Source organism: Chaetodon trifascialis, chromosome 10 (genome assembly GCF_039877785.1).
Source record: "Chaetodon trifascialis isolate fChaTrf1 chromosome 10, fChaTrf1.hap1, whole genome shotgun sequence".
Taxonomy (NCBI): Eukaryota; Metazoa; Chordata; class Actinopteri; order Chaetodontiformes; family Chaetodontidae; genus Chaetodon; species Chaetodon trifascialis.
Genome location: NC_092065.1, coordinates 791,298 through 814,806, shown reverse-complemented (window position 1 = coordinate 814,806; position 23,509 = coordinate 791,298). Strand labels below are relative to the sequence as shown.

Below are 23,509 nucleotides of genomic sequence, written 5' to 3'. Positions count from 1 at the left end.
TGTGATATTTTATTGCATTTGTCTAACCCAATTTTTCAATTCAATTCAATTCAATTTTATTTGTATAGCGCCAAATCAAAACAGAAGTTGTCTCAGGACACTTTCCATATAGAGCTGGTACAGACCAAGCTCTTTTATCTACAAAGAAACCAACAATTCCCCCATGAGCAAGCACTTGGCGACAGTGGCGAGGAAAAACTTCCTTTTAACAGGCAGAAACCTCGAGCAGAACCAGACTCTGGGTGGGCGGCCATCTGCCTCGACCGGTTGGGTGAGAGAGGAAGAGCAAGAGAGGGAGAGTGAGACAGACAGACAGACAGACAGACAGACAGACAGACAGAAAAGCAGTCAGAGAGAGAGACAGAGAGAGAGAGAGAGACAGAGACAGAGAGACAGACATGCAGTCACAGTAACAGTGACAGTGGATGTAATAACAGCAGTAGCAGTTGCAGTGGATGTCAGGCAGGGCCAAGGCAGGAGATGCAGCTGAAATCCACAATCCAGATTCAGCCACTGTCCATGGGAACCTGCAAGACAACAAAGCACAGCGACTCCGGGGAAGGAGCTAAGTTAGTAACACGCCGTGGTAGGACATGAGAGCGTGCGGATGGAGAGGGACAGAAGGACGGAGGAGCTCGGTGTATCTTTGGATGTCCCCCGACAGTCTAATCCTATAGCAGCATAACTAGGGGCTGGTCCAGGACAAGCCTGAGCCAGCCCTAACTATAAGCTTTATCAAAAAGGAAAGTTTTAAGCCTACTCTTAAATGTAGGGACAGCGTCTGCCTCCCGGACAAAGACTGGAAGATGGTTCCACAGGAGAGGAGCTTGATAGCTAAATGCTCTGACTCCTGTTCTGCTTTTTTTGAGACTTTAGGAACCATAAGTAGACCTGCATTCTGGGAACGCAGTGTTCGAGTAGGGCAATAAGGTACTATGAGCTCTTTAAGATAAGAAGGTGCCTGGCCATTTATGGCTTTGTAAGTAAGGAGGAGAATTTTAAACTCTATTCTAAACTTTACAGGGAGCCAGTGCAAAGTGGCGAGTATTGGAGAAATATGATCTCGCTTCCTGGTTTTTGTCAGAACACGTGCTGCAGCGTTCTGGAGCAACTGGAGAATATTCAGCAACGAATTTGGGCAGCCTGATAGTAAAGAATTGCAATAATCCAGCCTGGAAGTTACAAATGCATGGACTAGTTTTTCTGCATCATTTTGAGACAAAATATGCCTGATTTTTGCGATATTACGTAGGTGAAAAAAGGCAGTCCTTGAAATTTGTTTTACATGGGAGTGAAAGGACATGTCTTGGTCAAAGATAACTCCCAGATTCTTTACAGTGGTGCTGGAGGCCAGCGCAATGCCATCCATAACTGCTATGTCATCAGAAAGTGACTTTCTAAGATGTTTAGGGCCTACTACTATAACTTCAGTTTTGTCCGAGTTTAGCATCAGAAAATTGCAGGTCATCCAGGTCTTTATGTCATGAAGACATGCTTGTAGTCTAGTTAACTGACTGGTTTCTTCTGGTTTCATTGATAAATATAGCTGGGTATCATCTGCATAGCAATGAAAATTTATTGAGTGCTTCCTGATAATCTTACCTAAAGGAAGCATATATAAGGTGAATAGAATTGGTCCAAGCACAGAACCCTGCTGAACTCCATAGCTGACTTTAGTGAGCACAGAGGAGTCGTCATTAACGCGTACAAACTGAGAGCGATCTGACAAGTAGGATTTAAACCAGCTTAGCGTAGTTCCCTTAATGCCAATGAAATGTTCCAGTGTCTGCAATAGGATGCCATGGTCAATGGTGTCAAATGCAGCACTAAGATCCAGTAAGACTAGTACAGAGACAAATCCTTTATCAGATGCAATTAGAAGGTCATTTGTAACTTTAACCAATGCTGTCTCTGTGCTATGATGCACTCTAAATCCTGACTGGAAATCCTCGAATAAACTATTATTGTTTAGAAAGTCGCACAGCTGATTGGCAACTGCTTTCTCAAGAGTTTTTGAGAGAAAGGGAAGGTTGGATATCGGTCTATAGTTGGCTAAAACCCCTGGATCAAGAGTAGGCTTTTTCAGTGGCGGTTTTATCACAGCTACTTTAAAGGACTGTGGTACGTAGCCTGTTGATAAAGAGAGATTGATCATGTCTAAAACTGAAGAGTCAATTAGAGGTAATACTTCTTTAAACAGCTTAGTCGGGATAGGATCTAAAATACAGGTAGATGATTTTGATGATGAAATTATTGAAATTAGTTGGTGAAGGTCAACAGGAGTAAAACAGTCTAAAACTGCGACAGACTGAGTAACAGTTTCTACGATTTCTGCGTTTGAAGACAAAACAGTACCTGTTAACGGCAGGAGTCGATGAATTCTGTCTCTAATAGTTAGAATTTTATCATTAAAGAAGCTCATGAAGTCATTACTGTTCAGAGCTAAAGGAATACATGGTTCAACAGAATTATGGCTCTCTGTCAGCCTGGCTACAGTGCTGAAGAGAAACCTGGGATTGTTCTTATTTTCCTCTATTAGTGCAGAGTAATAGGCTGCCCTGGCACTGCGGAGGGCTTTCCTGTATATTTTAAGACTGTCTAGCCAGGCAAACCGAAATTCTTCCAAATTGGTAGAACGCCATTTCCCTTCTATTTTCCGTGAAGTTTGCTTTAATTTGCGGGTTTGAGGAGTATACCATGGAGCTAACCTCCTATGTTTAATTTTCTTCTTTTTTAGGGGAGCAACAGAGTCAAGTGTCATACGCAACGATCCTGTAGCACTATCAACCAGGAAGTCAATCTGGGAGGGACTAACGTTAGCATAAGACTCCTCTGTTGTATTGAGACATGGCATTGAATTAAATACTGATGGGATCATATCCTTAAATTTAGCTACAGCACTATCAGACAGGAGTCTGGTATAAGAATTTTTGCCTACTGGCTGGTAGTCTGGTAATATGAATTCGAAAGTTATTAAATGATGGTCTGATAAAAGAGGATTCTGTGAGGAGACTATTAAGTCTTCGATTTCAATGCCATATGTCAGAACAAGGTCGAGGGTGTGGTTAAAACAGTGAGTCGGTTCATGTACATTCTGGCGGAAGCCAACTGAGTCTAATACTGAGATAAACGCAGTGCTAAGGCTGTCATTATCAACGTCGACATGTACATTAAAGTCACCTACAATAACTTTATCTGCTTCAAGAACTAAACTTGATAGAAACTCCGAGAACTCAGCTATAAATTCGGAGTAAGAACCAGGAGAGCGGTATACTACAACAAATAAAAGTGGCTGCACTGTTTTCCATTTCTCATGAGAAAGAGTGAGAACAAGGCTTTCAAATGAGTTATAGTCGAGTTTAGGTTTAGGGTTGATCAAAAGGCTTGAGTCAAAAATGGCTCACATACTCTTCAGGACACAGCCAGGTTTCAGTCAGACAAAATAAATCAACATTATGGTCTGATATTAACTCATTTACTAGAACAGCTTTAGAGGACAGAGATCTGATGTTAAGCAGTCCACATTTAATTCTCCTATCTTGTTGTACTATTGCAGAGGTTGTTCTAATTTTAATTAGATTCTTATGTTTAACTCCTCTTCTCTGGTCGGGGGGCAGACACAGTCTCTATGGAGTGTTGGGTGGGTAACTGCTCTAATGGAGGCGCAGAGAAGCGTGTAGGACTGCAGCTCTGCCTCCTGGTCTCAACTCTGAGTTGTCAGGGGTTGAATGCCCTTGTACCGTTCAGTGTTGTAAGATCACATGACTGGTGGAAGCCAGTTTGGATAACAGGAGGCAGATGACACTTTTCTCTTCTCTACTATCAGCGATGTCTGTTGCATTAGATCCATGCCCAAACAACGCTCACGCACAGGTTGCTTATCGCACTCCAAGGACAAGATGTGGACAATAGTTGTGCAGTCCATGTCCTGGTAACACATCTTCATCATCAGACTCTCTGCTTTCGGCTTTCTTGGTGGCACTACACATTATTTACATGAAGTTATTGAATATTATTCTCTTGAAAAATTTCCCCAAATTATTTAAAAGCATCTTTTCCCAAACTAAGTGCTATAGTATAAATAGGAGGAGGCCATTGATTTGTGAGGGGATTTTGGTGGCACTTCACTCTATTACCATGAAATTATTGAATATTATTCCCAATAAAAAAGCCCAAAAAGTATGCAAAAGCACATTTCTCCTAACTAAGTGTTGTAGTATAACCAAGAAGAGGCCATTGATGTGTGAGGGGATTTTGGTGGCACTACATGTTATTAACATGAAGTTATTGAATATTTTTCCCTTGATAAATTCCCCAAAATTATGTAAAAGCACATTTTCCCAAACTAAGTGTTGTAGTATAACTAGGAGGAGGCCACTGATGTGTGGGGTGATTTTGAGGTCACTACACTTCACAGAAACAAAGTTATTGAATATTATTCCCTTGAAAAATTCCCAAAAATTATGTTAAACCACTGTTCCCCAAACTAAGTGTTGTAATATAAACAGGAGGTGCCCATTGATGTGTGTGGTGTGATTATGTTTTGGTGGCACTACACTTAACAGAAATAAAGTTATTGAATAATCTTTTATTGTTTCTTATCGGTATAGACATTTGTAGACGGTCCCTGCGCTCCGGTCTCGCTTCTGGCAGCTTGTAGAGACCAATGTAATTCATACTGCACGGAGGACGGCTTATTTTGATTTAAAAAAAAAAAAAGAAAGAAAGAAAAAAAGTAGGTTGTAGCTCGTTGACTGTGTTACCACGGTTGGGGAGAGGTATCGTTTGCTGTCAGTCACAAATTTTCGCGTGGGAGTTATTGATCCCGGAAGTTCGAATCTGTGAATATATTTCTAACTTTACCGCAGTCTGCCACTGGAGGATCTCGTGTCTATTTGATTTAATTCCGCCTTTACTGTTAGTTTCCAGTCGGACAAATTATAATGCAACACCGTCGGTGTCACAAACATCCGCTACAGTTTGTGGGATTATGAAAGCATGACTAACTAGCTAATTATAACTGCGCCAGCGGATGTAAACGAACAGATGGCACTGGTTGAATGGCTCATTTAGGCCCTCGGCTGAGGCCGTCACGCATCTTTCTCCCCGGTGTGTCCGTGGTCAGACTCCTCGGTTCGGCTTGGATGGATGACATGGGTCTGGCGATGAGTCGTTCACCGCTGGAGCGGCTCGACTTCGTCAACCTCGCCCTCAAGAAGCTCCCCGTGGACACGTCCCAGGGGCCAGGGGTGCGGCAGGTGAAAGGAGCGTGTTTTTCCCTGGTGACGCCGCAACCTCTCATCAAGCCTCGCTTCGTGGCTCTGTCACATGAAGCCCTGGCGTTGCTGGGGCTTAATGGAGAGGAGGTCATGAACGATCCGTTCGGGCCAGAGTATCTCAGCGGATCCAAAATTATGCCTGGATCCGAGCCTGCTGCTCACTGCTACTGCGGGCACCAGTTTGGCCAGTTCGCCGGGCAGCTGGGCGACGGAGCGGCCTGCTACCTCGGGGAGGTGAAGGTGCCTCCCGGTCAAGATCCCGAACTGCTGCGGGACAACCCGAGCGGACGGTGGGAGATTCAGGTGAAAGGAGCTGGGCTGACTCCTTATTCCAGGTATGAGAGGTTATTCAGTTTAAGTAACGTTACCCTAGTGTTAGCAAGATTATTTTGCATTTATTAGTGGTTAGAAGAGACAGGTGGGACTCATCAGTTTGTACTCAATATCAATCAAATTTCATTTTTGTATGACACACACTGGAGTGCTGAAATAGAAAAAGACTGTTCTTCTAGATCTATACACATCATCTGAAAGAGCAGATGTGGTAGAAGACTGACAGATGAGTCATAGAGGGATTGCTTAAATTTGACACAGTTGAGATGTGGGTTGGGCGACATAACTATAATCAGGAAAATGTATGATCCATCATTATTCTGTCCTCCATAGACAAGGTGATGGCCGTAAGGTCCTGCGCTCCAGTATAAGAGAGTTCTTGTGCAGTGAGGTCATGTTCTTCCTCGGTGTTCCAACCACCAGAGCAGGTTCCATAGTCACCTCTGACAGCAAGGTGATGCGGGATGTGTACTACAGCGGGCACCCTCGCCATGAGAGATGCGCTGTGGTCCTCCGTATTGCTCCCACCTTTCTCAGGTGAGTGCACATTGTTATCCCTTTTCATCTGTTATGGAGGCCTAAGCTTCTTGAGAGTTGTTTGTCTTAGTTGTGCACTCTGTGAGCAGATTTGGCTCCTTTGAGATCTTCAAGCAGGCTGATGAGCACACAGGCCGTCGGGGTCCCAGTTGTGGATGTGATGAGATCCGAGGTCAGATGATGGATTATGTCATCGAAATGTTTTACCCTGAGATCGAACAGAATTACCCAGATAGGGTGGAGAGGAATGTGGCTTTCTTCAGAGAGGTGAGAGCATGAGTGACACTCCTCCCACTCATCAACACACAAATCTCAGCCAGTAAATTTGAACTTCAGTAAATGGCCAGTTTCAGGCATAATGTTACAGTCTGAAGTAGGTCTGGGCTGATAGAACGATAGCGATATATCTCACGATAGACACGTCATCAATATCAATATAAAATGCGTTCGATAAAGCATTCGATAATTTTTTTTCTTCGTCGGAAGAAACCTGAAGTTGCGAAGCGAGGTTGGTTGCATGAACAAAGGCACTCGCTGAGTGCCTTTGTTCTGAGCAACACAACAACTGAGCAACACAGCAACTGAGCAACATAGGGAGTAATCGCTAATCAGTGAGAGAGACACGCTAACACATCAATCATGTAACATTATCAAGTTCGGTTGCACCATCTTGTTGTCACGTGTTTGTTACTCCGCGAGGAGTGAGATGAGAAATAGAAAGCGCTGCAGCGAGCGAAGAAATCGTCGATAGAACAGGGAAAGTCAGCTCGCCAGTATGGAGTTTTTTGGATTTTATAAGTCGGACCGTAGTTAGACCAATGTGGTCTGTAACTTATGCAAGACTGTCATCCCCACCAAGACCGGTAATACCACAGACTTGTTTAACCACCTTAGCCGCGCTCACTCTTTGGAGCACAGCCGTATTCGCCAACATCTGCCAACCGCAGCACCACCGCACAAGTAGCTGACCACCATGCAGAGGTATCTGCTTCAGTGCCTGATGTCAAATCATCTAAAAGGCACGAAGACGTAACGGAGGCAGCGGCATATCATATAGCTAAAGACATGCTTCACTGAGCACTGTGGAGAAGCCAGGTTATAAACATCTCTTACACGTACTTTTTTTTTTCTTAAACACACTTGCAATAAAAATATAATTGAATAGTTCATGTATGTTTAGAGTAAGAAGAGTGACTAAAGTTGTTCATATGTCTAGGCTGGTTTTATAGTTCAGTCAGTCTTACTGTACTGTCTATCATGTTTGTTTGTTTGTTTGTTTGTATATTACAGATGTCAAGTCTTCCTCAGTTTCTGCTATGTTTACAAAACACTGCACATATTTGAAAACATTTTATTCACCAGAGGGTGAATCAGCTTGTGAACTCTCTGCACTAAACCTGCAGAAAAAAAGTTCTCAGGTTTCTCTCTGTTTACATTTTTACACTTTTTTTTACATTTATTATTTGAGTGTTGTCCATGGTGTTGACATTTCCTTTCTGCCTTGATAGCTGAGGGGATTGTGATCAGAGGAAGTTTAAATTTAAAATGAAAATGTTTAAATTGAATGTATTTTTCTCCTGGTCCTTATTTTAAATAGGTCATAAAAAATATCAATAATTATCGATATCGACCAATATAAAACACTTATATCGCAATAGAGTTTTCAGCCATATCGCCCAGCCCTAGTCTGAAGCCAATCACATTTCGATCCTCTTATCTTAAGATACTGCAGTGGTTCAGTGCTGAGTCATTGTGCCCTCTAGTGGACGTGAAATTAACATATTAACAAGGCATTAATCTCTGGAAACAAAGATTTTGTGTTTTCCTCATCTAATAAGTAAGAAATTGAGTCATCCATACCAACCAGGAATTATTGTCAGATTCAGATCCTTTTGGAAATACAGTACAATACTCTGTTAGATTTCTGTCTTTTGCCTGTCTGTAGGTGATGCTACGTACAGTTCGACTCGTGGCTCAGTGGCAGTGTGTCGGTTTCTGCCATGGAGTCCTGAACACAGACAACATGAGCATCCTGGGACTCACGATGGACTATGGTCCATATGGCTTTATGGACAGGTCAGACCCAATTGGCATGATAAAGCCAGTAGTCATTCTCTTGGTTCTGTGTGGTATTGTAATATTTAAATCGAAAGAGTATTCTTATTTTTCTACAGCAGAAATAGTAATCTTAATCATACTTATGTTGGGGGTATGTAGTCTCCATCACTCATTAGACTATAGAAAACAACTTTTCTTTTCCCTCTCAGATTTGATCCAGATTTCATTTGCAACTCATCCGACAACTCCGGGCGATACTCTTACCAGGCCCAGCCAGCTGTCTGCAGGTGGAACCTGGTAAAGCTGGCAGAGGCTCTTGCTCCAGAGCTGCCACCAGACCGGGCTGAGGCCATCATGGATGAGTACCTTGATCTGTATAACAGGTTCTACCTAGAGAACATGAGGAAGAAGCTGGGCTTATTGAAGAAAGATGAGCCTCAGGATGAGATTCTGATCACTGAGCTGCTGCAGACCATGCACAACACAGGTGGGATGAGAGTGGAATAGCATTATATAGTGTTTAGTCAGGGGTTCCCTAACTTTTTTCAGCTCAAGACCCAAAAGTTTCTCCCCTAATTTGTTCTCCCCGAGAAACAAATTATACAAAAATGTATATGAGATGATAATATTTTCATTAAAAATCACCACACCACCTCACTTGTCACCACCAGACTAGTCACACTCACGCACACTGAATTTCTGATATTTGTCCTGCATGGAAACTGACGCACATACACACTTAATTAATGCAAGCATAACATACACATTGCTAAATCTTCCACCTTCAAACCGATTCACTTTGCTACCTAATCCACATTGTAATAATGTAATCTTGCCCCTATGCTGGGAATGCTTCATTTGGAGATGCTGTCCAATTTGTTCATTTTTAAGCTGTCATTACCCAGCACCTCCCCACATAAACTGACATTGAGGCCTCTCCTCTGCATTTTGATGGCTTTGATGAAAACAACGTTTATAAACTCTTCCTTGGATGTGATCATGTACATGATCAAAAGTGAGGGAATCACAGAAGTCATGCTCAATATTGAGCCAGAGAACGTGAGCATGTTTTCAGGTCCAGGTTCATATGAAAGGGGTGGGGGTTACACAGCATCTGAGCTGAACAGTCTAGTGTTGCAAAAATAAATACTTACTGTATGATTTCCCAACCATTCCATAACCCTCTTCTTCTATCTTAATGAGTAAAATTGATTCACATATCATAGCATTGTTATGCATTTTACATGATATGGAACCCATAAAAACGCGTCCATTACCCATTTTATATAGCAACTCTACATCTTGGGAGAGAAACAAAGAGTTTGAGAATGTGGTTTCTACATACAGTACTAAATATAAAATATGACAAATATTTGTATAATCACTGGTGCAAAGTAACCTATTGGACAAATTCTTGAAACTTTCTGTACCTTTTCCACAGGTGCTGACTTCACCAACACCTTCCGCAGCTTGAGTCAGATTTCCTGTCCTCAGGGAGAAAGTGAGAGAGAAGAAGAGCTTGTTAAGAAAGCCACAGAACTCCTGCTGGAGCAGTGTGCCTCTTTAGAGGAGCTCAAGGCTGCCAACAAACCCACTATGGATCCACGGTGAGCTAGCCAAGCATACGGCATACTGTACCGACACACTATGTTTTGTCTGTTTCATACCATTGCAGAAATGAAATGTCAATGAAAAGTAAACCATTAACCAGACCATTAACCAAATGCTCCACAATTTCACTACTAACTCTGTTGGTCATCTGTGCTTGGCAGCTGAACCTTTCTTGCTGAAAACATTTGTCTGATGCACCTTGAAACAGAAAATGGGACTGACAGTGGATTTCAGGCAGGGCCTCCTGCCTTGGCCCTGCCTGACATCCACTGCAACTGCTACTGCTATTATTACATCCACTGTCACTGTTACTGTGATTGCATGTCTGTCTGTCTGTCTGTCTGTCTCTCTCTCTCTCTCTCTCTCTCTCTCTCTCTCTCTCTCTCTCTGCATTTCTGTCTGTCTTTCTCTGTCTGTCTGTCTGTGTCTGTCTCCCTCTCCCTCTCTTGCTCTCCCTCTCTCACCCAACCGGTCGAGGCAGATGGCCGCCTACCCAGAGCCTGGTTCTGCCCGAGGTTTCTGCCTGTTAAAAGGAAGTTTTTCCTCGCCACTGTCGCCAAGTGCTTGCTCATGGGGGAATTGTTGGTTCTCTGTAGATAAAAGAGCTTGGTCTGTACCAGCTCTATATGGAAAGTGTCCTGAGACAACTTCTGTTGTGATTTGGTGCTATACAAATAAATTGAATTGAACTGAAATGAAATTGAATTGAGACAACAATGACAATGCAATTAAGCTGCAGTTTGTATAACCAAAACAAAGAGCTGAAAGATGCTAAAAAGCTCCATGTCCCTGATGGGAAATGCAGAGCTGGGTCATAATACTTTGTGGGTTTGTCATGACAAGCAATCTCACATTACACTGCCTGTAACCTGACTGCTCCAAATACACTAACAGTGTCAAAGGAAATGATTCTGATATTTCAACTAAAATGATGCTGCAGAAAATACAAAATGTCACATGTTGTGTACAGCACTGTGTGGAAGGCTGCTAATTATGTCTGTTCTTCTGCTCTGTTTTTTGGAAGCCATAGAGGGGACATTGTGATCACTGACTAAATCAGATGTTGTAATAGATTTAAAAAACACTGTCTGATATCGTAATCTAATCTTTCTAAATCTCATTGCCTCATATTCACGTAAAGAAAAGTTAAAACCGTGATTGTCTGTGGTGGTAGCACTGGTCCTTTGCCTTCTCCAACATGCTAGTAAAGATTCTAACTGTTATGATTCCTGTCTGCTGTTGACAGTGAGCTGGCTATGCTGCTCTCTATGGCTCAGAGCAACCCAGCACTCTTCCAGATGGTCTCAGACAGGGCAAAAATTGTGACGCAGTTAGACAGACTCAGCAAACTGAAAGACCTGATGGAGACTAGCCAGGAAGAACTGAAAACCAAACAGGCTGGGGAATGGAGCCGCTGGATCACATGCTACAGGTGAGATACGGAGGAAAATGAAAAGGCAGATAGTGGGAAAGAAAGGTAAGATATCTGAAGGAAATAATAAGAAAGCAACATAGCTCTCCTGTAAAACAAGAGTTTGGGGTGGAGGAACTACATGGACCAGATAAGAGATTTTTTTAGGTGGATGGTGATGGTGGATGTGTGACTTGTAAAGGGGGGCAGACAGGGTAGGAAATGGGGTGTTGAGTCTGACATAGCTCTGTTATTGTAACTCTCTGAGTGTCACTATTGCAGGAAGCGTCTGGCTCGGGAACTCGAAGGCCAGAATGATGTGCAGTCCGTGCAGAAGGAAAGGGTGAGGGTAATGAACAGCACCAACCCGCGTGTGATACTCAGGAACTACATTGCCCAGAATGCAATTGAGGCTGCTGAGAATGGAGACTTCTCTGAGGTTAGGCTTGGAACCACTGTGATGCTCTTGTCATTTTGTTTGAAAACCTTATGCTTTCATACAATTGACTGTTGAGTTACCACATACTTGTTATTTTACACTGTTGTGCATCTGGGTCAGCAAAACAATTGAAATCTTACCAGAAAAAAAGTGATTCCCAAGCAGTGAAATGAAGGTGTTAATGCACATAAGGTATTCTGTTCCCTTTCGCTCACTTCAGCTTGAGTTTCGCTTTTAGGGTATTTATCTGCTCTCACTTCCTTTGTGTGCCGCAGGTCCAGCGGGTGCTGAAGGTCCTGAAGAAGCCTTTTTCTTCACAGCCACGTCTGGAGCTCCCTGCATGGATGGACAGAAGCAAGGCTGCCGAGCAAGGTGTGAGGGACGAAGGAGAGAAGCGACAGCAAGAGATGGCATCTACATCAATATCTGCAACCAGAAATCCGGTTCCCTATGACAGCAAGCCCCCAGCTTGGGCCAATGAAATCTGTGTCACTTGATCTTCGTAATAACTTCCTTGATTGTTGGTTTTCCTGCCAAAAGTGATAAGAGAGTCTTTTGGACATACATTTTATGTCTTCCCCTCTGTTCCAGTTATTGTAACAACTCTCTGTTACTCTGGCAGGCTGTCAGGGAAGTTAGCATGAGGTGTAATGCCCCATAGGCTACAGAGGTGAATCCAAGCAGACAGGGAGTTAGTTGAGTTTGATTGCACAAATGCAAAGAGTAACACATTGAAAGATGGCAGAAAAATAAAAACATTTTCAAGAACACTTCTTTTCAAAGAAGCCTGTCAGTCAGCTTGTTCCCTGCCTGCTTGGTTTTGCCCAGCTATTAATGACGACTCAAGACAGCAAATCCTGTAGTGACCTGTCTGACTCTGACAAACTGTGGGCTGTCACCTCAACATATGCCACTTTGTGTGACCGTGCGTGAGAGAGAGGGAGAGAGAGGGAGAGAGAGAGAGAGAGAGAGAGAGAGAGAGAGAGAGAGAGAGAGAGAGAGAGAGAGAGAGAGAGAGAAAAAAAAAAAAATATGTATATGATGTTGATCTTGGGCATGTTTGTGGGTGAAAGTGAAGCTTGATCCAATTAGCCACAGTAGTTAACATGCACAATATTTTTTCCATATAACAGACAACATTGCCTTTTGCCACTGTCATAGCACCACTTTATAGACACAGAGCCACAAACATAATTTATTGTTTTAATACCTAACATGTTCAGTAAGCATCAAAACAAAACTGGAGTGGACTGTCTGGTTGAGCAAAGGAAAAATGGGAGATCATGGTTAATTTTTCTGCTTTAGTTTGGGTCATCCAAACTTCATAGGGGAAGTTTCATGTAGATTGTGCCACAAATGCGATTCTATCAGAAAAGGGGGGGGGGACCTTCACTGCCATTCATGAATTATTTTGAAATGTGAACCAGGATCAGTCTGGTGATTTGGCAATTAAATTCACGTGTTTAAATCTAACCTCTAAAATTGGACTTCCACAGAAAAAAATGACAGAAATTAGTTTTATTTTTCCTTGGTAAATATGAAATATATGGTTCAGCTCTTCTTCCATCATAACCTTAACACATCCTAATAAACTGAGCAGTGGGTAGAGTTGTGTTTTATTTTGTGCCAAATGCATAGGCCTCTAACATATCTGTAAGAACTCCACCCTCATATTTTTGTGTTGCATAACATTTTAAATGATGTTGATTAGGTTGCTACAAACTGATAAAGGTACATCTACAGAGGTTTCTGGTTTTTAATATCTTGTCTATGTTTTGTGTTTATTATGCCATGGTTTCCTTGTTCTGTTTTATGAACACATGAAACAATCTAGTGTTTCTTTAGTCACGTAGCTGTGTGTCTTCACCCCAGGGCATCAGTTATGTTCATGTCCCAGCAAGTCTCAAACATTTGCTTACCCCACTCCTGTGCTAAGGGGCACAACACTGAGGAACACAGCCAGCAGTAAGTGTTTCCATTTAACCAGGCCCGATATTGACGACTTTCAGGTTTCTGTCTAGATGTGCGCAACCACCATCGCAATTCAAGGTATGTTGGCAGCCCAGTAGGTTATTACTCAGATTCCGGTTTAATGTTCACCTTGCCTTATTTGTAGGCCTCAAGCAGGGCTCGGTTGTGGTTTTGGTGACCTGAGGGTACGCCCTGCGCGGCTGACAAGCAGAGCTGCGCAATGACCGAGAATGAGCCTCTAGGTGGGATCTGGGACAATGGGTGTGTAGTAACGAAAGAGACAAGTCAACCACATAGCAGACCCCTTTTGACTCCTTATTTGATGCTTATGTAAATAAGATGTCTAAGCGAGTCAGGCCCGGCTATAACCGCCAAGATGTCAACAAAACCTCATGGGAAGTACCGGAGCGGTACCGGGATCTGAGGCAGGTGGGGACAGGGGCGTACGGGACAGTATGGTGAGTGAATTCAGTGAGACTGGATGAAGGTATGACACCGATTACACTGCTGGTTTATGTAGAGCACGATAACAAAGAAAACGGCGTATCGGATGAAGTCACACAGCGATATTGTGGCACAGCCACACTAAAGAGAAAAGTATGCGCTCCGCTGAACACTTGCTGCTTCACTTCCTTATATGATGGAAGCATTGCGTCGACATCTTCACCATAATTGCCCTGTCATCTTAAATCCTCTTTCAGATTATTGCATTAAGAGGAGCGTGCTTCACCAAAGTTTACTAACTTGCAACAATGAAACAGCTTTCGAAGCATGACTGTGTGTCTCGCCGCATGTGGCTCCTTTGTTATCAGTGATTACCTGTAGGCGCCATCGGAGCTTCCCGCTACGAATTGATCACTGCTGGACGTAGCAGAAGAGAGGGGGATTGGCGAGGTTTAATTGTTTATTGACCTTTCAGCGTTATCATAGGTTCATAGAGACGGTAGTCTCTAAAATCACTGAATTATTCAGCTGTTACAATAAACCATAAGTAGGCCAGACCCCAAAATTAAATAGACTAAACATTACAAGTAGACCGACATTTTTAAATTTGTCTAAGCTAAAAGGTAATATGTCACAAATCTTAAATCTTAATCTTCCCGTGTCTCCCTTTGACATTGTAGAATGGTCTTCTTCTTCTTCTTTTTTTTTCTTCTTTCTTTTCTTTTTTTGAGTTCTGACAACCTGGTGGTGGGGGTCAGGGGGACAGTCACTCTAGACTTAAACTGGGTTTCTGGCAAAGTCAAGATACAGTTGAGGCCCTCTCTCTCTGTTGGAGTGCACAATCCAGGAGTGCAGAGAGCTTCTTGGTACCTAGGCTCTAGTACAGTTCCCTGCACAGCTCCACAATTGGGATATGCCCTATTAGAAAGATGTCAATGGTAGCACATGCTCTGATAACAGTTGGTCATGAAGTTGCAGATCCATGGAATCAAGCCCATTGTGCCGGGCTTATAGTAAACATTCCTGATCAGAAAATAAAAGTAAGATAGTAAACATTGAGTAGGCTGCTCAGATCAGAGGGTGAGAGAGGCCTCCTCTTTTACCCCTGATCACAGGGAAGTTACGAGGTTGGATTATTATTTCCTCCTACTGGTCATGTTAAAGATCAGCTGATGCTCTTTGGAAAGGTATTATATCACACACTCTGGTATATTCTTGCCCTCAGCTCAGCAGTGGACTCCAGAACAGGAACCAAAGTGGCCATCAAGAAGCTGTACAGACCTTTCCAATCTGAGCTGTTTGCCAAGCGGGCCTACAGGGAGCTGAGACTTCTCAAACACATGAAACATGAAAATGTGAGACACAGCATTATCAGTACATAGCTGAGGGGTTATCGCCTACAGGAAGCTGAGACTTCTCAAACACATGAAACATGAAAATGTGAGATACAGAATGATCAGTAGCTGAGGGGTCCAGACCCTCAGGATTGCATTTCTTTTTATATCAGACCAGTTTTGCAAAAGTGATCACGGGTAAAAATTACATAAGAATATGCAGCATTTCTTTGTTAAAAATGAACCAAAGGACAAAAGATTATCTCCAGCTGTGTAATATATTGTATATTTCTGTCTGCAGGTGATTGGCCTATTAGATGTGTTTACTGCTGACCTCTCTCTGGACATATTCCACGACTTGTAAGTGCATATTATGCTTCTGCCACTGAGGAGCAGTGTTGACCTATACTGTATATTACCTGTGCATGGCTTTTGGCAAAATTATTTCAATGTCTTCCATTTGGAAAGTATTTTCCTCAACATTCCTTCTTCCTCAAGTTATCTGGTGATGCCATTCATGGGGACAGATCTGGGGAAGCTGATGAAGCTGCAAAGGCTGTCAGAAGAAAAGATTCAATATTTGGTTTATCAGATGCTCAAAGGACTGAAGGTGGAGAACTCTAATTTGATCATATACACTGTAGTAAATTTCTTTCTTTACTATTTAATTGTTTTGTTGATGAAGCCCTTGTTATATTCTTCTATTACAGTATATTCATTCCGCTGGTATAATTCACAGGGTAAGTTGATTTTTATGTACACGTGTAATGTATAGTTATCTAATGCGAAATGGAGTTTGTGAATAAACTGACATAACCCATTTTGTTACACTATTACAACTGGATTTTACTTTTCCACTTACTTCACATATTGTCATAGTTAGTCTTTTTCTATCAATGTTGGCAGGACCTCAAACCAGGAAATCTCGCCATCAACCAAGACTGTGAGCTCAAGGTACAGATGCACAAAAAAACCCCACAAGCCACTATGTGTCTTCATTTCAAGATATTTAATTCATGGAGTTGCAGTTTAACAATGGACAATCTATAATAATGAAATCATTAATGCATTGCCCAGAATTTAATTGGCAATTTTAAGCAAGTTCCTAAAGTCTTCTAACCAGACTGGTGCCTCAATAACTCCACTGTCTAACTCGACTGTGTTTCATTTCATGTTGTGTCAGATCCTGGACTTTGGTTTAGCGCGACAGGCAGACAGTGAGATGACGGGTTACGTGGTGACTCGCTGGTACAGAGCCCCAGAGGTCATCCTGAGCTGGATGCACTACAGTCAGACTGGTAAGGAACAGCTAATTAAGAGAAAAAAGCCATTCTCAATCTGTAATCATTCATCAGTGTCATGTTCAGTGTTCCCTATTATCACTGAGCCTCATGTTATTTTATGATGTCGCTGAATCGGGTCTTTAAGTGTCCTCGCTTGCCCTTATCCCAGGGCTTCTGCTTCAGTGAGTGATTCACTACATTTCTCTGAATGAACTTTACAACCTCCAGCACACAGGCAAAATCTTGTTGCTTTGGTACTTTTTCTAATGATTTCCTTGTGGTTGTAGCACAGTCAGTCAGTAGAAATGATGTTTTTCTTTCTCTTCGACGGCAGATTTGTCTGTGTAACTGTGAATGGTTAATCTAGACAGCGCTAAAAACTCCACCGTAGCTTCAGTGTAAATACACTGAAAAAGTCCACTTCATATAAAAAATGGGCTAAAAAATATATTTTTAAACAATGTTGAGCTGGGTTTTGTGTCAAAGTGGTAGGATGTGGTGTTTACAAACGTTGTTCAATTGAGTCAGATGATGAATAATGATCACTGGACTATAGTGTCCAGTAATTGTAAATTCCCTAGGATGGTAACATGAAGTCTGAATTTGTTTTTTTTTTTGTTTTTTTTTTTGCTTCTTCCTCAGTGGACATTTGGTCTGTGGGCTGCATCATGGCAGAGATGCTGCAAGGAAAACCTCTTTTTAAAGGCAGTGACCGTATCCTTCTACCTACAGACATTAACAGAGTTAAAAGAGAGAGCAATGTAGGTTTTTGCTTGCTCAGTGTAGAATTTCACCATTTTTCCTATTGAAGTACGTGAAAGAAGTGGCCTGTGTATGTGACATCACATTTGACCCTTGATCCCTGGTTACAGACCTAGACCAGCTGACTGAGATCATGAAGACCACAGGAACACCAACTCAGGAATTTATATCAAAACTAGAATCTGAAGACGTGAGTAGAACATGCGACATATACAAGAACTTAAAGATCCCTGATTTTGTTGTGGTACCCAATTCTTGGCCCAAATTCTCGGTTTAAGGAATTGGAAGAACAATTTGGCAAAATCAGTGTATAAATGTTTAAGATCATACACATATAAACACAAACACCTCACACACAAACACAAACACAGTCCTGTTGGTTGGTTATGGTTATAATGATTTGTGCCAAATTCTTCTCCTAGGCCAAAAGCTACATCAAAAGTCTTCCAAAAATGGAAAAGAAAGACCTTCAGAAGGTGTTTTCCACAAATAATCCACAAGGTAGAATTTGCTCAGGCTTTTAATTTCATCTATTGCCAGTTTAGCAGTCAAACTGTGATTTCATTTAGTTTTCTGCTTCTTTCTCAGCCGTGTCTGTACTGGAGTGCATGTTATTGCTGGATCCAGAGAGCAGGGTAACTGCTGCAGAGGCGCTCACACTGCCATACTTCACTGAGTTCAGAGAACCAGAGGAGGAAACGGTAGCACAGCCGTACGACCACTCCCTAGACAACACAGACCTGCCCCTAGGCCAGTGGAAACGTAAGGATGAAGAGAGGAGTTATGCTGATTATTGTGCAAGGAAGGAAAAAAAACAGAATCCATGAAGGATGGGAGTGAAAGGCAAAGGAGATAATATGAGATATGAAAGGTAGTATGAGCTGATTCATTGATCGGTGTCCTGCTATGCTTCATTCTTTAGGTCACACCTTCACAGAGATCTTAACCTTCCAACCAGTTGTGCCAGAATCCAAGGAAACCTCACTCTGAGACACAAAGAGTTGGCTGTGACGCCAGAGGACCAGAACAAATTAGCACCTCTTTTTTTTTTTTTTTTTTTTTTTTTTTTTTTAATCTCAACTGGAAAAACTCTTTGATCACATGGCTTAATGAATACCAGAGGAGAACAAATGCAAGCTTGTATTTTGAACAGTCCAGTTGTGGATTTGTCTTTATCTTCAACATCATGTTGGTCTGGTAGCTTGCTTCCTGACTCTAGGATCAGACCTTCTCAGCATGTCCTACAGTGCTGAGGATGCTAGTTCAGTTGCTGTGCATCAGGTAATAATACTCTTTGATGAGTAACTAAGTCATCAAGGAGTTATGGGTTGTATAATTTGAGTTAGTTGTCCAAGTGGTACATATACTCGGATTCTAGGATTTCTTTACCAGATACCTACCAGTTGGTGTCAAGTACAAATCAAGAAAAGTTAGTAGACATTTTAGACATTTAGAAATTTTACTTAATAATACATAATTTGAGTGTCATTTGTATTAGTTGTATAAACTACCCAATTTGAAATATTGAGAATTACTTAGATTGACAGTAATCTGTTCTAATGTTTTGGGAAGTAGCTTCTCCTGAAGTGACTACATGTCTTTAAAAGACATTTGATTGGAATTACAGCTATATCCATCTGTGTGCGTGCGTGCGTGCGTGCGTGCGTGCGTGCGTGCGTGCGTGCGTGCGTGCGTGCGTGCGTGCGTGCGTGTGAGACAGAGAATGAGTGTGTGTAGTCTATATGTCTGGCTTGACCTTGTTATTCCTCCCTGTGATCTTATAGTAACAACTCAACATAAATACTGCTGAGCTGCTGATCATACAAAATCCATCTCAGCTCAGCATTCACATTTTAATTTCATCTGATTATGTCGATTTTTAAACAGAAAGTGGCATGAAACACATTATCCATGTTGATTTGTGAATAAACACCAGGCATGGAGTCTTTTTGTTTGTCTTCCAACCATACCAGTTTAGTGCTAAAACATATATTTTGGCTAAACATTTACAGTAAAGTGAAAAGTTCACTTAAGTTTTTAGTATTTTCATATATAGACTATGTTATGACCCCTAGCTTGTGGTGGATAAAGGGAAGCAACATAACCCAGCTGTAACTGGTGAAAGCAAAGTTGTTTATTTTAAAGGTAAGGAAAATGATATTTACAAACAAAAAACCAGAGGCAACTATAAAGGAAATGGGCCTATGAGTGCTGATAAAAAACAATCAAAACCAAAAGAGGACTCTCTGGAACTACTGTAATTAACAAAAAGAAATAATCCAAAAACAAAACCCTCTATGCTTAACTAAAGTTTAATATAAACAGCAGATAAGTACCCCTTCTTCCTAATGTGCACTAACTAAAATCTCCACTACCTCTGTGTCACTATTAACATCAGTGGTTGAAGCTGACCCTGGCCCAGTCCTGCCTCTCAGTCTCACAATACGGCCACACAAAACGACACGTCTGGCGCGCTGCTCTTCAGCCGCCCTGAGTGCCGGTCCGCACGAGCCTTTCAGCATCCCGTCCTCGATTGGTGCCTGGTGATTGGTGAACGGGCCCCGACACTGCACCGATCCAGCGAGCGGACAGCCGAAGGTGGGAGGTGGGAGCCCGAGGAAGATCACACCTCCAGGACGAGCCAATCCCGTGCTGAGGTCCGCTCCCCCTGCTCCGCACACACACTCCTCTGATGCACGGTGGGTTAGACGAAAAAGGGGGAGGAACATCGGTGGCCGTAACACCCCTCCCCTTAACTTTTAGATTTGTAACGCCCTAATCTAAATACCTACCACAACCTGGACAAAGCATCAGCCAACATGTTATCTGACCCCTTTTTATGCCGAATCTCCAGGTTGTCGTCCTGCACAATCAGCGCCCACCACATGAGACGTTGGCTGTGGTTGTACATGCGGGATAGAAACACAAGTGTGTTATGATCGGTCAGAACAACAAGTGGAGAAGAACACGAGCCGACATAAACTTTAAAGTGTTGGAGTGCTAGCAACAAAGCAAGAGTCTCTTTCTCAGTGGTGGAATAATGGAGCTGGTGCTTGTGGAACTTCCTTGAAAAATAACCCACGGGATGATCAATTCCCTCAGCATCCTCCTGTAGTAGTACCACACCCGCACCCACTGTGCTGCCATCAACCTCCAGTTTGAACAGCCACGAGGCATCAGGAGCGGTGAGCACAGGTGCGTGGCTAAGAAGAGACCTCACACTGTCAAAGGCATGTGGGCAGTCGGGAGTGCACACAAAGACTACCTTGGGACTGGTTAAACTCATCAATGGGTGGACTACAGTGGAGAAGTTCCGGCAGAAACTTTTGTAATAACCAGCCATGCCTAGGAATCTGCGAAGGGCTCTTCTAGTAGACAGAACTGGATATTCGGTGATGTTGACAATCTTTGCATTAACAGGGTGCCAGGGTGTCCGCGGGGTTTTAAAAAGTATTAAAAAGTGATAAATCAAAATTGCCAAATTTAAGGCCATTAAAAGTGTTAAATGAAGTTTTAGAGGTATTATTTTTTGGAAAAATAGGTATTAATTTTTCAGACTATGTGGTGTCCTACTCTGATTGAAATTCCAGGTGCTAAAGTTTGTGTTAGTTCGTTTAAACGTGGGCTTTAGCATATCTGGGCACATTATCAAAGATCTCAATCCTGAAGTCAATTCAATATACCTTTATTAGTCCCACAAGGGGAAATTCCAAACAAGGGGAAATTCCAACAAGGGGAAATTCCAATAAGTCTCAACTTTGTAAGCTATCCTTGATGCTGACGTCATATTCAGTAGTCGTTCGACATCTCAAACTCTTTGCGCGCTCACTTTGCGCGCTCAGCTCAATTGGTTAGCCAACTGGCTGGCTAACGTTTGACTTGCTTGCATAGCCTATCTCGTCCAGAACCATCATCGTCGTCATAGGCAAATGCAAGTTTTCTGACACCTGGTTGGAAGACCCAGCGTTTAAGGACTGGCTTAGGCCTGTGGTAGGGAATAACCGGCAGGCTTATTGTTCGGTTTGTAAAAAAAGCATCAACTTGTACTGGATGGGAACTAACGTACTTCGGTCGCATATGCAATCCATCAAGCATAAAAATGGAATTCGCGGTCGGCGACAGCAGTTAACTCTACCACTCTCAACTTTCTGTGCTGCTGCATCACCACCACCACCACCACCACTGCCGCCGCAAACTAGCTCTGCGGTACAAGCCAACATTACGGCCCCAACAACAATGCCGAGGCTCTGTGGTGTCTAAACACTGCAGTTAAACACCACTCACTGAACTCCAACGAAGGAATTGCGGAGCTGTTTAACAAAATGTTTCCTGACTCTGACATCGCAAAGTCATTCACCTGTTCTGCCAGAGCCTTTTACTTCTATCACATGGACAAGCCACTGTGGAGAGAGGCTTCTCCATAAACAAGGAGGTGGAAATGTGTAACCTTCTCAGTGAATCCTTGGAGGCACTGAGGTTAATCTGTGACAATGTCAGTAGCTGTGGTGGTGTTCTCAAGGTGCCTTTAACCAAGGAACTGCTGGCCTCTGTGGCCTCAGCAAGGTCCCAGTACAGGCTATACCTTGAGCAAGAACGCAAAAAGAGGGAGAGTGCTGCAGAGGAAGAACTAGAAGAGCTCAGCAACGCAGAGTCCTGGACGATGTTTGTGCCATCCTTGAAAATGATGCCAACAAGTTGGCTGAGGAGACAGAGGGGAAGGCTGGGTCAAAAATGGCCCCGCTAATCACCAAATCCAATACACTCAGAAGGAGATACAAAGAGTAAAAAGAGGAACTGATTAAAATGGACAAAATTATTGAAGAAAAGGCCATGCAATTAAGACATTTGCCATTAGATTCTTTTGCTCATGAATTCATGTCAGGCTTGTATATGTTTACATGTGTATGTTAAAATCAAATAATAGCAGTTCACCAGTTCATGTAGTGGATGCCAGTTTGTAATGCATCAACAGTTCATACAGTGAATGCCAGCCAGTGTGCTGGAAATATCTCTTCATTGCACATTTTATGTAGTTTGTTTTATTTTTATTCACGAAGTGAAATAAATGTGCAATATCTGGTCAACATCAGTGAGTCCCTACATTTATTCTGTTGTGTATAGTGTTCCATAGGTCAAAATCTGAGTAAATGTTAGTAGGCCGCTGATTAACACTTGCAACTCAGTGTCATGATGGTTTTAAAAAAAATCTGAAGGTAGCAAAAGAGGTATTAAAAGGCATTAAATTTAACTTAAGGATTACTGTATATACCCTGGGTGCACCTGGCCCCGGCCCACCTGTCTCCCTAAGTAGGTGACGGTAGCCCTGCCGAATTCACATTTCGCCAGATTTAGTGTGAGCGACGCTGCAGTGAGTCAGGCGAACACCTGCTCAATGATCTGAATGTGTTCCTCCCATGTGGTGGTGTACACAATTAGGTCATCCACGTATGCATTACAGTTTGTCAAGCCAGCCACAACAGTCTTTACCAGATGGTGGAAAGTGGCTGGAGCGTTGCACATACCGAAGGCCACGACGGTATATTGCAGGAAATAATCTGGGGTCACAAATGCTGAAATTTTGGAGGCGTGGCTTCTCAATGGGACCTGCCAATAACCTTTGAGAAGATCCAACTTGCTCATAAATTTGGCTGTACCCAAATTATCAACGCAATTTTCCATGCGCAGTGGAGGATAAGAGTCAGTGCTTGTGATGGCATTTACTTTACGAAAATCGGTGATGAACCGAGGAGAGCCATTAGATTTAGCCTCTAACAGGCACTGTGAAGTCCAGAGACTAGAGCTAGGCCTGGCTAAGGCATGTTGCAGGAGATACTCTGCCTCCTTTTTCATCAAAGCTCGCTTAACCAGATTAATACGATAAGGATGTTGCTTAATTGGCATGGCACCTTTAACATCAATATCATGTTGGAGAACGGTCGTTCGGCTCGGGACATCACTGAAAAGACACGAAAAACGGCTCATCAAATTAATTATGTCATACTGCTGCTCATCTGCCAGGTGGCTTAATTGGGATGGTAACACTTTCT

The 23,509-nt window shown here is 42.6% G+C and overlaps 2 protein-coding genes across 5 annotated transcripts; both read left to right on the top strand.

The window, feature by feature from the left end:
• The first annotated feature begins 4,835 nt into the window (after window positions 1-4,835).
• selenoo1 (selenoprotein O1) lies at window positions 4,836-12,908 on the top strand. The gene is made up of 9 exons (XM_070971658.1): window positions 4,836-5,614; window positions 5,946-6,149; window positions 6,239-6,416; window positions 8,095-8,225; window positions 8,417-8,694; window positions 9,649-9,814; window positions 11,065-11,250; window positions 11,512-11,668; window positions 11,944-12,908. Exons 1-9 carry the CDS (start codon window positions 5,061-5,063, stop codon window positions 12,172-12,174), a joined length of 2,085 nt encoding a protein of 694 aa, XP_070827759.1. The 5' UTR covers window positions 4,836-5,060; the 3' UTR covers window positions 12,175-12,908.
• Window positions 12,909-13,419: 511 nt separating this feature from the next.
• mapk12a (mitogen-activated protein kinase 12a) lies at window positions 13,420-18,512 on the top strand. 4 transcript variants are annotated; one of them, XM_070971669.1, is made up of 12 exons: window positions 13,420-13,633; window positions 15,309-15,438; window positions 15,719-15,777; window positions 15,916-16,027; window positions 16,128-16,157; window positions 16,324-16,371; window positions 16,601-16,715; window positions 17,343-17,414; window positions 17,573-17,652; window positions 17,885-17,963; window positions 18,051-18,224; window positions 18,385-18,512. In XM_070971669.1, exons 1-12 carry the CDS (start codon window positions 13,551-13,553, stop codon window positions 18,450-18,452), a joined length of 1,050 nt encoding a protein of 349 aa, XP_070827770.1. In that variant the 5' UTR covers window positions 13,420-13,550; the 3' UTR covers window positions 18,453-18,512. The 4 variants fall into 4 exon arrangements, with proteins under 4 accessions (XP_070827770.1, XP_070827768.1, XP_070827769.1 ...); XM_070971667.1 differs by lacking the exon at window positions 13,420-13,633 and adding an exon at window positions 13,719-14,097; XM_070971668.1 differs by lacking the exons at window positions 13,420-13,633; window positions 16,128-16,157 and adding an exon at window positions 13,719-14,097 and having other exon boundaries at window positions 15,916-16,057.
• The last annotated feature ends 4,997 nt before the right edge of the window (window positions 18,513-23,509 follow it).